This window comes from Diaporthe amygdali (assembly GCF_026229845.1).
Source record: "Diaporthe amygdali strain CAA958 chromosome Unknown NODE_15_length_991109_cov_64_707514, whole genome shotgun sequence".
NCBI classification, from domain to species: Eukaryota; Fungi; Ascomycota; class Sordariomycetes; order Diaporthales; family Diaporthaceae; genus Diaporthe; species Diaporthe amygdali.
The window spans coordinates 437,361-451,999 of NW_026517035.1; the positions used below are offsets into that span (position 1 = coordinate 437,361).

General features: G+C 52.2%; 6 protein-coding genes across 6 annotated transcripts; 5 read left to right on the forward strand and 1 right to left on the reverse strand.

Moving 5' to 3' along the window:
* Positions 1-1,466: 1,466 nt before the first annotated feature.
* J7T55_009874 (uncharacterized protein) lies at positions 1,467-4,744 on the forward strand (the record flags this gene model as incomplete). The annotated part of the gene is made up of 2 exons (XM_053143835.1): positions 1,467-4,292; positions 4,364-4,744. 2 exons carry the CDS (start codon positions 1,467-1,469, stop codon positions 4,742-4,744), a joined length of 3,207 nt encoding a protein of 1,068 aa, XP_052993393.1.
* Positions 4,745-6,230: 1,486 nt separating this feature from the next.
* On the forward strand, positions 6,231-7,379 carry J7T55_009875 (uncharacterized protein; the record flags this gene model as incomplete). The annotated part of the gene is made up of 2 exons (XM_053143836.1): positions 6,231-6,492; positions 6,571-7,379. The coding sequence occupies 2 exons, from the start codon at positions 6,231-6,233 to the stop codon at positions 7,377-7,379; spliced, it is 1,071 nt and encodes a 356-aa protein (XP_052993394.1).
* Positions 7,380-8,473: 1,094 nt separating this feature from the next.
* On the forward strand, positions 8,474-8,935 carry J7T55_009876 (uncharacterized protein; the record flags this gene model as incomplete). The annotated part of the gene is made up of 1 exon (XM_053143837.1): positions 8,474-8,935. One exon carries the CDS (start codon positions 8,474-8,476, stop codon positions 8,933-8,935), a length of 462 nt encoding a protein of 153 aa, XP_052993395.1.
* Positions 8,936-10,392: 1,457 nt separating this feature from the next.
* J7T55_009877 (uncharacterized protein) lies at positions 10,393-10,878 on the forward strand (the record flags this gene model as incomplete). Its single annotated transcript, XM_053143838.1, has 1 exon — positions 10,393-10,878. The coding sequence occupies one exon, from the start codon at positions 10,393-10,395 to the stop codon at positions 10,876-10,878; it is 486 nt and encodes a 161-aa protein (XP_052993396.1).
* An 832-nt stretch (positions 10,879-11,710) lies between these two features.
* J7T55_009878 (uncharacterized protein) lies at positions 11,711-12,458 on the reverse strand (the record flags this gene model as incomplete). Its single annotated transcript, XM_053143839.1, has 3 exons — positions 11,711-11,802; positions 11,875-11,977; positions 12,069-12,458. The coding sequence occupies 3 exons, from the start codon at positions 12,456-12,458 to the stop codon at positions 11,711-11,713; spliced, it is 585 nt and encodes a 194-aa protein (XP_052993397.1).
* A 1,318-nt stretch (positions 12,459-13,776) lies between these two features.
* Positions 13,777-14,448, forward strand: J7T55_009879 (uncharacterized protein; the record flags this gene model as incomplete). The annotated part of the gene is made up of 4 exons (XM_053143840.1): positions 13,777-13,923; positions 13,983-14,155; positions 14,212-14,278; positions 14,353-14,448. 4 exons carry the CDS (start codon positions 13,777-13,779, stop codon positions 14,446-14,448), a joined length of 483 nt encoding a protein of 160 aa, XP_052993398.1.
* Between the last annotated feature and the right edge of the window lie 191 nt (positions 14,449-14,639).

The window sequence follows — 14,639 nt, forward strand, 5'->3', positions numbered from 1 at the left end:
GGAGTTGTCCAGCCCAAGACCCAAGACAGGAGACAGGAGGGGGTTTGGCCACCTCGGTGTGGCTGTACCAGCTGGTGGGATCACACAGCATTTCCCGGTGTCAATGAGCCGTCAATAGACATGGGATTTTGAACGTGACAAGGGGCAGGATTCCCCCACAGTGCTCGGGCAGACTGCCAGACAGACAGGTACAGCACAAGGGATGGAAGAGGGGGTGCTATAATAAGGGTGTCACTGCAGGCCCCCGTGGGCACCCACACGGAACCTGCCGCGTGCCGTTGGCTGGTGATTGATTATTGGTGGTGGATCATAGTTGCTTTTTCTTCTTTTGCAGCTTGTGAGAGTGTTCATGCTGCAGTTGGCGAGGCTGATGGGGATGGTGAATGTCGTGTCTCAGACTCTCAGCATGCAGGTTGAAGGTAGGTAAAGCACGACGGAGGCGAGCCCCCCTGTTCCCCCCTCCCACCCTGGTTGCCGAAGCGAGAAGGTTCCGTATACCTTCGACGCCTAGTCCTGTTCCGTAAGAGTCACACTCCGTTTCTTGGCCGTCCAAAGGTACTCGCGACTTTTATGTACCCAGGTACCTGGTAGAGCTGCAGGCGCGCCCACTCACAAGGCGGCAATCCTCTCCACCAGCAGTCACCAGCAGTCGGTTACCCATGCACCCATGTCCAGCCCATGCCAGCAGCCCATGCCCGCCCATGGCCCAGAGTCCAGGACCCAGGACCCAGGACCCAGGACAATCTTCTCCATGCCGCGGAGACTGGAGCGTGCGTCCACTCGGCCCAGAGTCAAAGTGCCAAAGTCCCAGAGTCCCACTTTCGAACCGCACCGCATGTCTTCGATCCCATTCGACCCTTCACATCGTACCGCCCATCTGACCGACTGCATGCTTCACTTTGCGTACCACAATATCACCACCTCCTCCTCGAACTCGAAACCTGCCACACCCTGACCACCAGAGCAACACGCAGCCGCTCCTGTGTGCACACTTATCATAGTGTCGGCCCCTCCCAGCTCCACGTCCACCGGCAAAACCGAACACAGTCGCTTTCGTCATCACCTCCATTGACATCCGCCCACTCCCAAAAAGCCCGAGCTCCTTCGGCCCAACCTCCAGTCCAGTCATATCGCAGCCGCCTCGCGCAGCCTCTACCCCGTCGACGACTGCGCTCTCCGTTCCCATCGCCGAACCTGACTGCGCCTGTGTACGCCCTTGGCAGCTCCGAGATTGGTCATCAAAAGGCTCATGCCCGTCCTTTGGCTCTGTCAACCGAAGCCCATGCTTCCACCACCTCGACAAATCGAATCTTGCCTGGGAGAGTAGACCCACTCCTCTTCTCGATCCCGACTCGAACCCTCGATCCCGACTTGATTCCAGACCCACCAAACCAAGCCCAACCCTACGATCTTGCCCTCCCGCGGCAACGACCACAGCAGGAATTCACCCAAATGCCGTCCCCAACATGAACGGATTCTACCAGAACCAGCACCAGCTGGCCCAGGCCGCTGCTGCACAGCGGCGCCGCCAGCACCCCGGCCGGCCGGCCAACATGATGATGCCGCCCAACGTCAACACAGGAGGAGGGCATGGCAGCCAGCGTTCGCCTACCATGCAGCAGCCCATGATGGCCACCATGTCACCCGATACGCCCATGATGGGAGGCGACTCTCTGGACGAGATCATATCTCAAAATACTGCAACTCGGAGGAGACGGAGTGTGCCGCACCCCTTCTCGCCAAATCAGCCCCCAACCCACGACGAACCAGATAGGAGAATGTCCATGAACATGGAATTTGGGAGCAGCAATGACCATTTCAGAGGTTTTCAGTTCGACAGTCCACTGACCACCACAGCACCGCCCGCCTCCATGGCAGATGGTCTTCCGGCCTACGGCAATATGCCCAACATGACCTCGCCCATCACCATACCGCCCAATACGGGCAACTTTGAGTTCTCGACAATGTCTCCGGATGTCATGAACAACATGATGGGCTTCTCCAATCTCAGCATGGGACAGATGCAATCTGACCCGAGCGGCATGGGCCTCTACAGTAACCCAAACATGAGCCCCCAATTCGGAACCGCCGGCATGGATCAGGTATCTCCTGACTTTGCGATGGATATGAACCCAGAGAACCCGTTGAACGTCGCCACGGCCAATGCATCGGCGTCTGTCTTGGCAGACGATGGTGAAGACGAGTTGATGGTTGGAAATCAGTTTGGGAGCAACAGCTCAGGTACCCCTCAGGCGGCCCAGGGGAGCGGAGCTATGACAGCCTTCAATATGCCCCCGGCAATGGCGCGAGACGTATCAAACGCGACTTCCTTCAACCAGTCCCCCGTCTCGCCCGGTCTCAGCACCGCCAGGGGTAGTGTCGTCCCGGAGACGCCCATACCAGCTCAGGTGGACTCAGGATCAGCGACGCCAGGAAATGCCGACGTCAAATCAGAATCGAAGAACATATACTCCAAGAGTGGTTTCGATCTGGTTCGGGCCTTGTACTACATCGCCACGAGACCCAACCCAGAGATCCAACTCGGAGCCGTGGATTTGTCTTGCGCATTTGTCGTCTGCGACGTTACCATGAACGATTGTCCCATCATCTACATCTCAGATAACTTTCAAAATTTGACAGGCTATAGCCGGCATGATATCATGGGCCAGAACTGCCGCTTCCTCCAGGCTCCCGATGGCAAAGTTGAGGCCGGAACCAAGAGAGAATTTGTCGCAAATGACGCCGTTCTCAACCTCAAGCAAAAGATCCAGGAGGGCAAGGAGGTCCAGCAGAGCTTAATCAACTACCGGAAAGGTGGTAAACCCTTTCTCAATCTGCTCACAATGATTCCTATACCTTGGGATACGAAAGAAATTCGATATTTCATCGGGTTCCAGATTGACTTGGTTGAGTGCCCCGATGCCATTGCTGGTCAGGAACTGGGCAAGGTCGCGGTCAACTACAAACACAGCGACATTGGACAATATATATGGACTCCGCCAGAGGGTGACCGAGTCGAACCAGACGCTGGTCAAACACTCTCTGCAGATGATGTGTCGACTCTCCTGCAGCAACTGAAACCGGGAGGAACAAACCTGGGTGACTGGCACAAACAATCTTGGGACAAAATGCTCCTGGAAAACGCAGATGATGTCGTGCACGTTCTCTCTCTCAAGGGACTGTTCATGTACCTGTCACCATCGTGTAAGAGAGTGTTGGAGTACGATACCAAGGAACTCATCGGCAACCAGCTATCTTCGATCTGTCATCCATCGGACATCGTGCCTGTTACTCGGGAGCTCAAAGACACAGCCGTCGGCAATCACGTCAACATCGTCTTTCGAATACGGAGGAAGGAGAGTGGCTACACATGGTTTGAGAGCCACGGCTCGCTGTTTGTCGAGCAAGGAAAGGGCAAAAAATGCATCATCCTTGTGGGACGCAAACGACCGGTGTTCGCTTTAAGCAGGAGCAACATCGAGAACAACGGCGGGATCGGCGACGGTGAGCTTTGGTCAAAATTGTCAACCTCTGGGATGTACTTGTTTGTCTCTTCCAATTGCCGATCGCTGCTGGACTTACAGCCACACGACCTTGTTGGAACCAGCATACAAGATCAGATGCGAAAGGAGACAAGGCCTGAATTTGGCCGGTCAATAGAAAAGGCCAGGAAAGGGAAAATCGTCAAATGCAAACACGAGATCCAGAACAAGAGGGGTCAAATACTACAGGCCCAGACGATCCTTTATCCTGGAGATGCGGCCGAAGGGCAAAAGCCGACTTTCCTCCTGGCGCAGACCAAGCTCCTCAAAGCATCCAGCAGGGCCCTGGCTCCAGCATCATCCGTTGGGAAGGCCCCGTCACTCATAAGCGCCGGGCCTCCAGAGGACCCCCTTCAGCCATCACATGGTTCCCTGGCCTCGCCTAATCGAGGACGGGCCTCGTCTGGACCAGAACAGGGTATCATGTCTCAAGGCCAAGGAGGCACCTTGGCTCTTGGTAATCAGGATGCCGCTCTCGCTAGCGATGACAACATCTTTGACGAGCTCAAAACGACCCGTTGTTCGTCATGGCAGTATGAGTTGCGCCAGATGGAGAAGGTGAACAGGCTGCTGGCGGAGGAGTTAGGCCAGCTATTGAGCAACAAGAAGAAACGGAAGAGGAGAAAGGGTGTGGGCAATGTGGTCCGTGACTGCGCAAACTGCCACACTCGGAACACTCCAGAATGGCGCAGAGGGCCAAGCGGACAGCGGGACTTGTGCAACAGCTGTGGTCTGCGATACGCCAAGCAGGTAAGACTTCATATTCTTTCGGCCTCCATTGTGACGTTGGTCAATCGCATTTGCTAACTCATCCACCACAGACCGGCAGAGTCTCACCTCGCAACTCGTCCCGTGGCGGCAACGGCGATTCACACTCTAAGAAGTCCAGCTCGCCAAAACAATCTTCGCCGCTACATCGTGAGCTCGGCGTCGTAGATGTCCCAGCCGCATCTCTATCTCAAAATCCAGGCGCTACTGACAGCATCGGCACCGGCAGCAAGACGACACGTTCGCCCAGCTCGGCGAGCGCGCAGAACAACACTGCCAGCATTCCCACCTCCGCAAGTAACACCAGTTCAGCCGGAGGCGCGACGCCGATGAAGATAATGATGCCACCGCCAAGTCAGCCTATGCTCGAGGGCGGCTCTGGCGCGCACGGACATAGCATGAGTATGACGAGTATTGCTGAGGAAAGGGACTGAAAGAGTGGCTCGACAGAACAAAGATTCTGGCCGGCAGCCCCATCTCCACCGAATTGCGATGTCTACCGTTGCGCCCAGCCATAAGTTGACGCCATGAACCTTCTGCATCCGATCCTTATGCTCGGCCGGGCGGCGTCCCCCATAATTGGCCGGACGACCCACTAAAAGATCTTTGCTTGCTTTTGCTTTTTGAGATACCATGATGTTGCTGCGCTTTTGGGATGGGATTGGCAATCTATTTGGATATGACAGCGTACTTACTGGAGGGGCATTTGAGCGCCGCTCCCTTGGGAACGAGACATGGTGCGTAGGGAAATAGGCGGATTGGGACATGCTTGATTATCTTTCGCAGCGCACACACTGCGTGGGACCCAGCGTAACGGCAAAGGGCGGGTACTTGTTGATATTTTTGTTAGATCTAGACCACTGGCTTCTCTCTCTGCTGGATTTTGCCATTCACTTGGAACATCGAAGCGGATCAGTCGAGCGGGCGAAGCGGGCGTGGAGGTCGTTGTTGGGGCGGCCCGAGACTTGCTTCTCTCACATCTTTCATGTTGGAAGCTATTTTTGTGTGCGAGGGCCTCTTGAAGCTCAAATAAAACCTCAAAAACCTCTCGGTGGTTTTGCTTGAGCTACCTCACTCATTGGAGTTGCTTGGGGGCCCAAGAATAACGAAAACGAAAGGTGTACGCGCTGGATTTGGGGGGGACCGCTGGGAAAGAAAGGCGGGTTTTGGTTTTTCTCTCGCGTCCCCCCTTTTTTCCTGTGCTCTTTATTTTTCTAGTGTTTATACTTGGAAGCCTCCTTCTACATACCCTCTGAGTGGATGCCCTTATGGCGGATATACGACGCTAATGTGCATGAATGATATGGATATTTCAGGAACTGCTCTCTTCTGTATGTTTTGTTTTCGTGTGAAGGGCTAATTCGTTTGCACGGCTTGTTGGGGCCCTCATGGAGGTGTTCTCACTGGACATCGTCCCAGTGGGGGTTTGTGCTGGACTTTTTTTACGCATGCGTATCGAATCTCAGAGAGTTGCAGATCTGGATTCGCTTGTGCCACGACATTCTCCCCCAGGCATAGCAGCGATTCACCTTTGCAGCGACTTTTCACGTGAACACATCAGCGGAAGGTATGCTTAACCCTTTGCCTCACAAAACAGCAGTTCCAGATCAACGAACACCTCCCCTTCTCTCTCACCCAACATTCTCCCGCAACTTACATCATCTGACTTCACCAGACGGTCGGCTGTTTGCTGCGTCTTCAAGCCTGGAAACTGAGTGGAGTTTTCGAACTTGTAGGTCAACCTTTTGTGCATCTCGAAATCGTCTTTCTAAAATTTACAAGCCTTCCTCCCCCACCACAGCGAAAACAACAACTACGACGCCAACAGCAAGAGCCACCTGCGCTATGGCTGAGTTCATTCGAGGATCGCGATTCATTCAAGCTTCTGCTGATTCAACGAAATCAGCTGGTGTCACAAAAATGGCAACAACCTCTTTCGATCTCGTCTCCAATGAGACTCAGCAGAAGATGGAATTGTTCTTGGACGTAGCATGGAGTCGTTTGAGGGCTTCGGGCTTCACTCATAAGGCTTGCAAACAACGCTTCATTGAAAGCAGGGATAATTTCAGGGAGCGAACTGTCCGCATGGCGGTGCAGGCTTGGAAGACGGATCTCGCGGCTTGTACTGCTGAGTTTTTCGTTCAGCGATTTGTCGAGACGATGTTCTACGGCGCCTGTAACTGTAGGTCATGTCCCCAATCGTTATGCCCTTATGTCTGACAAACGAAGACATCTCTAATGTTTTAATCTGCAAATACAGACAAACTGGCCCGTTTTGGGTCATTCACTACCGCGACAGACAAAGTGCCACTCGCGCCGGAGTTTCTGGAGGCGATTGGCATGACCGAGGCCGAGGTTCTGCAACTGTCGATGCTCAAGAGCCCCGTGGAGGAAGGCAAATCAAATATGCATGTGGTGTCAGACCATATCAAGGCATCAACTTCGCGACCGGTAGTACCAAATCCTATGGCTGCGATACATGTATCGAGAGCGCTGGAGCAGTGGATGAAGGGCGTGCAATTATCCGACAACGATACATCGACGCTTGGAACGAGGAAGAACGATGAGCCCGAGGCAACTGCACGGAAACATGGACGCCGAGATGATGGGCAGAAGATGCCATTAAGCTCTTCCATCACGAATTCTAAGCCTGTGCAATGGACAGGTGTTCCCTTGACTGCCGCGGAACAGCACCTTATGAACACCGATCTCATGAACGTCATCTGGAACACCAAGATCAGTGAACGTCTCAAGCCTGATCATGGGCCAGGAATCTTCGAGGTGAGAATCCTCAAGGACGCGGCCTGGTCGCTGCTCGGCAAGGACATCAACAGAGTCTTCGCACTGATCGCCCTGCGGGGGCCCATTCGACTTCACACATTCCAGTCGGGCAGGTTCTTGCACATCGGTTTGTGGATCAAGCGAGGTCAGACTGAGGGAGAGATGGGCAAGGTGATCCACTACAGCATGGTGGAGATGTTCCGCCTTCTGAGGCAGTGGTCTCTTCAAGCACAGGACAGTGAGAAGGCGCAGTGCCTCGCGGACTTTCTTGAGGTTTGGTATCGCTAGACCCTCTAGTTTGACACACCGTCCATTCATACCAGCCAGGAAGGCCCTAGGACACCTCTACAAATAGAAATCAACAATCTGTACAATCGCTTTCCTTTCGTTTGCTTGGTATGCGTGTCTTGCACATTTTGCGGACGTAGCCTGGCGCTTTACGGGGCTATGCGTTTTAATTGACAAACGGCAATGGTGACTCACATTTCTATTCGTTTGTAAAAGATAGTTTATAGAAGTGTGCTGCAGTCGATATAGAAGCGCTGGGCTCACCACTTATCAGGCTCCTTGACCCCGCCCTGCCCATCGCGGGGCCCTCACCACAACACTGACCTGCCATCCCACCCACCATCACGCCCCTTCTTGTTTCATCTGATACCAAGACAAGATCTCGATCTACAGAATGTGAGTCAGCGACAGGGGTCTGCGCCGTGGTCGTCGCCGCCGTGCAAGGGCAGCCGGGAGCGTCACCGGGCAGCCCCACTACCGCGGCTGTCAACACTTTTGCAAACGGCCATTATTCAATTCACTTTTTCTGTCCAAATTCACTTTCTGAATTCACTTTCAAACTGCCTGCCGATTCCTAGAATCATGTGATCGTGGCCTGTGCTTCTGTCGACAGGAATATATAAACCTCGACCTCCCCCAGCTTCAAACTTCCTCCCTTCGACAACCTTCGACAACCAACCCAACTTTCAGTCCCTAAACTGTTGTCGCAGTCTCTTCTTTCATCTGACAACCTCACACAGAAACTTGACCATTCTGTTGTCGTCGTTCTGATCAACTGCGTACTCTCCCCCTCAGTCACCTATCTTCATCACTTTGCACATCTCCATTGCGAGCGAGACCATCCTCATCATCGCACTCAATCCAGACATCTCTGTCTTGAGTTGCGCGGTCATTCAGCCACTGCCTGAGAGCCATCTAGCTGATCAGGAGGCCCATCTGTAGCTTCCACCTCGTGGTGCTCAGGTTCGTCTCCTGTGGCCAGATCTCAAGATTGAGGAGTGGCTAATCTCAGCAGATCTCATAATCAACTACTACTCACAGCCAAAACAAACCCTGAGAATCAATCACCTACTACGAGGCCAAACCCAACCACAATGTCTCCTCGAGTCTGTTCGATCAAGAAGTTCACCACAAAGCTCGACGCCAAGATTGAGAAGCTCAAGCTCAAGATGCGAAGCACCCAGGCAGCCAAGGACAACGAGGAGAAGCTAGTCATTACCAAGCTTATCATCACTCCAAACCTCAAGACCGTCGGTGAGAGCAGCGACGGCGACAATCAGTCGATCAGCCCCGCCTCAACCGTTGAACAGCAGAAGAAAGCAAAGCGGGAGGCCAGGAAAGCGAAGTGGGCCGCGAGACGCACCCAATTCAAGCAAAAGGCAAACAAGACAGCTAAAGCCATCGCGAAACCTCTTCTCATCATTCTCGGGGCTATTTTCGGTCCGGTTCTGCTAGCCATCGACCTTGTCATCTGGTTGATTGCCTTGGTGGTCAAGCTGGTGCTGAGCATCTTGGTGCTGCTCTTTGCACCATTCTACTACTGCTTCACGTGGTAAAAGTGAGTTCTCAGACTGCGGCAGGGTTGGTTTTGAGAGAGCTTTGCTAATCATAGAAGCCACAGATACACAGTTGTGGTCACAAATCTACGGATTGGTCCTCAGGTCCAACCGAAGACTGGGGATGGCCTGCTCAGCCCATTAGAGTTCATCTTAGTCGGCGCCGAGAAACACTACTTTGAGGCAAAAGACCAGATTGGCTCATTCACAAGACATTTTGGGGAGGTGCGAGGGAACAGAGGCACACATATCATTTTGGAAATGCGGAGTTCATGAATTCCGGACTTTTAGGAAAGCGAGGCGTTTGACGGAGCGTTGATTTTAAGACTTTTGTAACGCAATACAACAAGAGTCTCACATATTATTTGATCCTGTAAATCAATGTGACTGTTAACCCACTGTAGTGCTCATTAAGGCAAATGCTTTTGTAAAATATCAACTGCACCAGGCTTATGATCCCCCCGTCGTCAGGAAATCTTCTAGTTTGCAAAGATGGTAGCAGGCTGAAAACGGTGCTTTAGATAGCTTCGAGATTGGTCTGCTTTATCCGTGCCTTTTTAATTGTCTCATTTTCTTCCTCCAAGCATGACCTGCCATGGGGCGTTTGTGCTGCTGAGATCCATGTTTAGCTTGCGTTGCTGATTTACGTCTCGTCAGACCATTTGTCCGCGGCCAACCCCTCGTTTACACCCGGTCCATCGTCCGGATCACGAATGACTTTTGAACAAGCAGCATGCAGCTAGTAATCAGATCTACAGAGCTGGCGACGGTGGCCCGGCGCTCCTCCCCGCCCCGCCCCCGGGGGGGGGGTGGCTCCCCGGGACCGTTGTTGCTGGCCGGCGAAGCTAAGCGGGGGTTTGATGAGTTCAATTCACTTTTCTTTCCAAATTCACTTTTGCTGTCAAATTCACTTTTCAGTTACTAGTGGCCTGTGCTTTCGGCGGCAGTAATTATATAAACCTCCAACTGACAACGGTAGCTTCGACTTCCTTCCCTTCAACAAACACTTCGACCTTCCCAATTTCTTTGTCAAGCGTCGCTTTCTCGTCAAAATCTTCTTGGTCAGACTGTGTGAACAATCGTTCTCTTCTCTCCATATCACAGTTGACTTCTTGTCCCTTAATACGTCACCTATCTTTTGACAACACCTTCACATACCGTCACTTGCGGTCTCATCACCACCACCCCTGACAGCCAGTCCTCCACCTCCAGTTTAGGCTGATTCGGCGAACCACGCGTTGGCCCATCAATCATAGCAATCAGGGTAACAAAGCGTCGCCTGCTGGTACCGTACCCTCATTGCCAACCCTCGAGCTGCGTCGACAAGTAGACCATAAGGTAAGGAACCTGACAGAAGCTTTTGTTTCCTGTACTAGGCTTACAAACTTCATCAGCTCATCGCGAGTTCACTTCTGGGACACCAAAAGCCCATCAAACAAACACATACATCGCACACCATGCAGCAGTCGGGATCGATCATCTCGAGCTCGTCATCCAAGATGTCGCACAGCACCAACCCCCTGAAGAAGGCCGGTAAGAAGCTCGACAGGAAGCTCTACAAGTTGAAATCGAAAATCAGCAAGTCGAAGGCGGTCAATCAAGAGTGTGAAAAGCCAGCACTCACCGCGGGGCCCGAGGCAATCAATGAGGGGATGGGCAGCAGCGGAAACTCCATTGACCTCAAACCAAACCAACAAGACATCAAGACAGCGAAGCGAGACGCACGAAGAGCAAAGTGGGCGGCAAGGCGCAAAGCCTGGAAACAGTTTGCAAAGAAGGCAGGAAAGGGAATGGTGGTTTCAGGCGCCATCATTCTCGGTCTGGTCTTCGCTCCTGTGGTGTTGGTCTTTGACCTCACCATCCAGTTGGTGGCCATGGTGATCGGGCTGGTGATAGAGATACTGGCCATCATTTGTGCGCCATTCTGCATTTGCTTCTCATGAAGGTATTGTCCTGCAAAAGAGAGATCGTTAAATGAGGCGCCTTGGCTAATACTTACATGTACAGTGGCGGCCGAAGCGCGCAGAAGCTCTACTTCTACAACTTGACGTTGCGAAGTTTGGGGTGGTGAGAGGGGTTGGACAGACTGAGTGGGTGGGTTCGCCTGAAATCACAGTACATGGACGGGGTTTTGGTATATCCTTTTTGCATTTGCATGGTGTTGGAGACCTGGGCAGTCATCGAGATTTAATGCAAGACCTGAGCATTCTGGCGAGCTGAAATCATTAAAAAAAGCCATAGGGTACCGCAACAAAGTGTTTGACCCGCCTGCATCGTGACGACATATTTTGGAGGTGATCAGATTGTGAAGGAATCTATGCCTCGGTAATTTATCTTACAGTAGTAGTTGTCGACGGTGAGTGATCCGAGAAAGGGAGAGGAAACCAGCCTCAGTCTGGAATTTGCAGGCCTGAACCATTTGCAAGCGTGCCTTTCTGAGCTCTGCGCTATACAATGGACCACTACTCCTGCTGCTTGAGACAACATGAAGCTTAGCTCGTACCAAGTGAACAGTTCCCTGGGTCAATGCTCGAAGACAACTGGCGAAGAGGCGAGGGACAATAAAATGAATGTGTAGATTAGTGGCCATCTAATCTCGCGATACAACAGCTTCGGTAAAACCAATAAATGACAGATATAACAATGAGCGTAGAGAAAATGGATGTCATCCATGCAGCTAATTCCGCGATAGACATTTTGAGGCCTTCATTTTGGATGACTTGAAGAATAGTCCGAATTTCACGATCCCTAGAGCATGCCATGAGAGCCCACGACTTAAGAGAGACAAAAGGCTCCGATAGCAACCTCGAATTGGGCATCCACCTGATCGCCGAGCACACCAATCAGATTCTCGTACGAGATGTCAACTCCGGGGTTGTCAGCACGTCGTTCCTCACGGAGTCTGGGATGCGATTGGCTTATTTAAGTTCTGAACTTACAAACAGCCTCAACGGTCTCCAAGAGGAGTTCCACCTCGACCAGCAAAGATTCAAGGGAGGCACAAACAACACCGCCAAATCCGCTGGCAGAAATTTGGGCAGACTGTGAGAAACGGGTCACAGCGTGTCAGCTTCAACGTTTCATCCGCAATAAGAAATAAAAAGGTTGCTAAAAATCCCTAAATTTCTCCTACCTTGCCCTGAATGCTGCCAACGGCGCGCGACAGAGAGGTAGTAAAAAGAGCGACGTCGGGATAGACAGCCGCCGAGTCTGCGACGCTGAGGAGTCCGGAGACGAGGACGGTCTGCGAGACCGAATTGACGGTGATGCCAAGCTGGCTGAAGGAGGTAAGGAAGGCCAGCGAGTTCTCCGTGGTCGTGCCGTCAAAGGCGGCGACGGCGTTGTTGAAGTTGGTGATCTCGCTGCCGGCCGTCGCAATAGCGGCCTCGATACTAGCCACGTCGGCGACGCGCATCTCGATGCTCGAGACCTGTTCCTGACCCTGCCGCTTCTCGGTTGAGACGATGTTGCTGGCGAGGGCGCTGCCAAGGAGGCCGAAGATGGCGAGGGCGGAGAAATGCATTTTGCGTGGAAAAGAGTCGAAAGGCGGCTGGCTTGATGTCTTTGTTGGTAGAGCTCAATATGTGCGATGGGAACGACTGAATTGATTCGATGATGAAGTGGAATCGGGGATTATCCAGCTTCATAAGAAGACGATCTTCAGTCTATTTTATAGACATGTCCATCTACATCATCGCACCGACCTCGAAACGAACGTTGGCGCATCGCACACATCACTCGCTCGGTTGATGGCCTGAAGCCATCATATGTCCAAGAACCAAGAACGGAGAGAAACTATCGAAAGTGTAAATTGCCCAGGATCGAATTTCTTGAAATAACGACCAATTCAATCACTTGGACTGCAGATGCAATACGATACGACTTCTTGTCCGGCACTTGGAAAGGCGACGGGTTCCCACCATGAAACTCAAGACGAACAAGGTGCTGCGTTCTTGAGTCGATAGCTCTCAGCCACTGCAACGTTAGGTGTCTTCATGCGGTTGGCATAAGCACGTGCAGGTGGGAGCAGACTTGGGATGGAGTGGAACTGCGACTTGCAGACTGCTTGGCCTTTCTTGAGATCAGCCGTCTCGATCGCTCGATTACCTACACAGCCTCTAAAATGTAGCTGACCTAACAAGCTTTGTGGTCAAGAGATTGGTGTATTTCATAACTAAATGAAGCAAACGGACGATGAAGTCATGTTCTAATCCCAACAAATCTGTAAATAGAATTTCGTAAGGTCCAGATGATCTTTTATGGAAATGAAACATCTGGAATCTGCTTAATAGACTCGTTGTCTAACTCTAGGCGAATTACTAGGACATTTACAGTTGAGCTTGCAGATGTCTCCCTTTTTATGGCGTTTGTGCCAAGTCGCAATGCGGACCGAAATCTGAGACAAATGTGTTGTTGACTCTTAAAAGCAATCTCGAGTGGCTCAGTGATACATCCATTACAAAGATCGCCGTCTGAAGTCATATTTTCTACGATAATTGACTCCCAGAGAGACTTGGCCAAGGTCACACGGTCCGTCAGCTTTGTCTGCGACACTCTATCCTCAAATAAGTGTTAGCAATCTCGTATATTTCTCATATTCCATACTCTCAGCTGACATCAACGAAGGGAGTCGTTTGCTCTCGCTCTCAAAGATTGATCCACCCAGCCTACAGTCAGACTAATTTTGCACATAAGAGGTGGGGACTTCCCAGTGATTCACTCCTTGTTTCCACCCCAACCCAGGTCTACCCAGCTGGGCAACAACTTTCCTACCACAAGTTGCACGACAACACTCATCAAACTCCCAAGCCAAGACCTTTCTCAGGCATCACAAAGACAAGATGCAGCTCTCTACTGGTGTCTACTTCATCTCCACCATCGCCACCAATCCCTGGGGTGAGCGCTGGGTCCAGCGCAACGAGGTCGAGGACAAGACCCTGCTCCCCAAGCCCGTCGCCATTCAGGTCGAGGAGGCTGGCGCCGCCGAGGTAAGTACCAAGCCCACGGCCACCGTGAGAACATCTCGCTAACGGGGTCATCCTTGCAGTGGTTCGTCGAGCAGATCGACGACAACAACTTCAAGCTCTCGGCCGGCTCCATCTGCGCTGACCCTGCTGGAACCATCAACAATGATGGCAAGCTCTACGCAGATCTTACCGGCGCTGCTGCCCAGAACTGGACTGTGACCGAGTGCCAGACCTGCGAGGAGGGTGTCTTCATGTGAGTCACTTGCCTATGTTGTTAACTGTGAACTACATCGCTGACTTTGTGCAAAGCATCACCGATTCGAATGACCATGGAGTGACCTGGCAGACGCCCGCGATTGTCGGCGGTGATTCTCAGGTGCGTTTGGCTTAACAAATTTCTCTCTTCACCATTTTTGGAAATCTTGCTGACCAGTGGCATCTGGCTAACAGATTCTGCTCGATACCCTGATCATCCCGCTCATCTATCCTCCCAAGTACCCGCCGGCCGCGCAGTTCAAGTTTGCTGCTGTCGGCGATGTCGACTAAGAAGGGAATGGCACCGCAAATCTGTGGAAGGGGAAGTTTTTGGACGCAGAGCCACATTCAGACTCGAGAGAAGGAGGCATTCACAGCACAAGGAGGTTTGCTAGTGGTCACTTGTTGGTTGGTTCGGGCCACACCGTAGCACAGCAATGAACCTTCCCTTCATTGAGACCCAGAAGTTACACTGTCTTGTC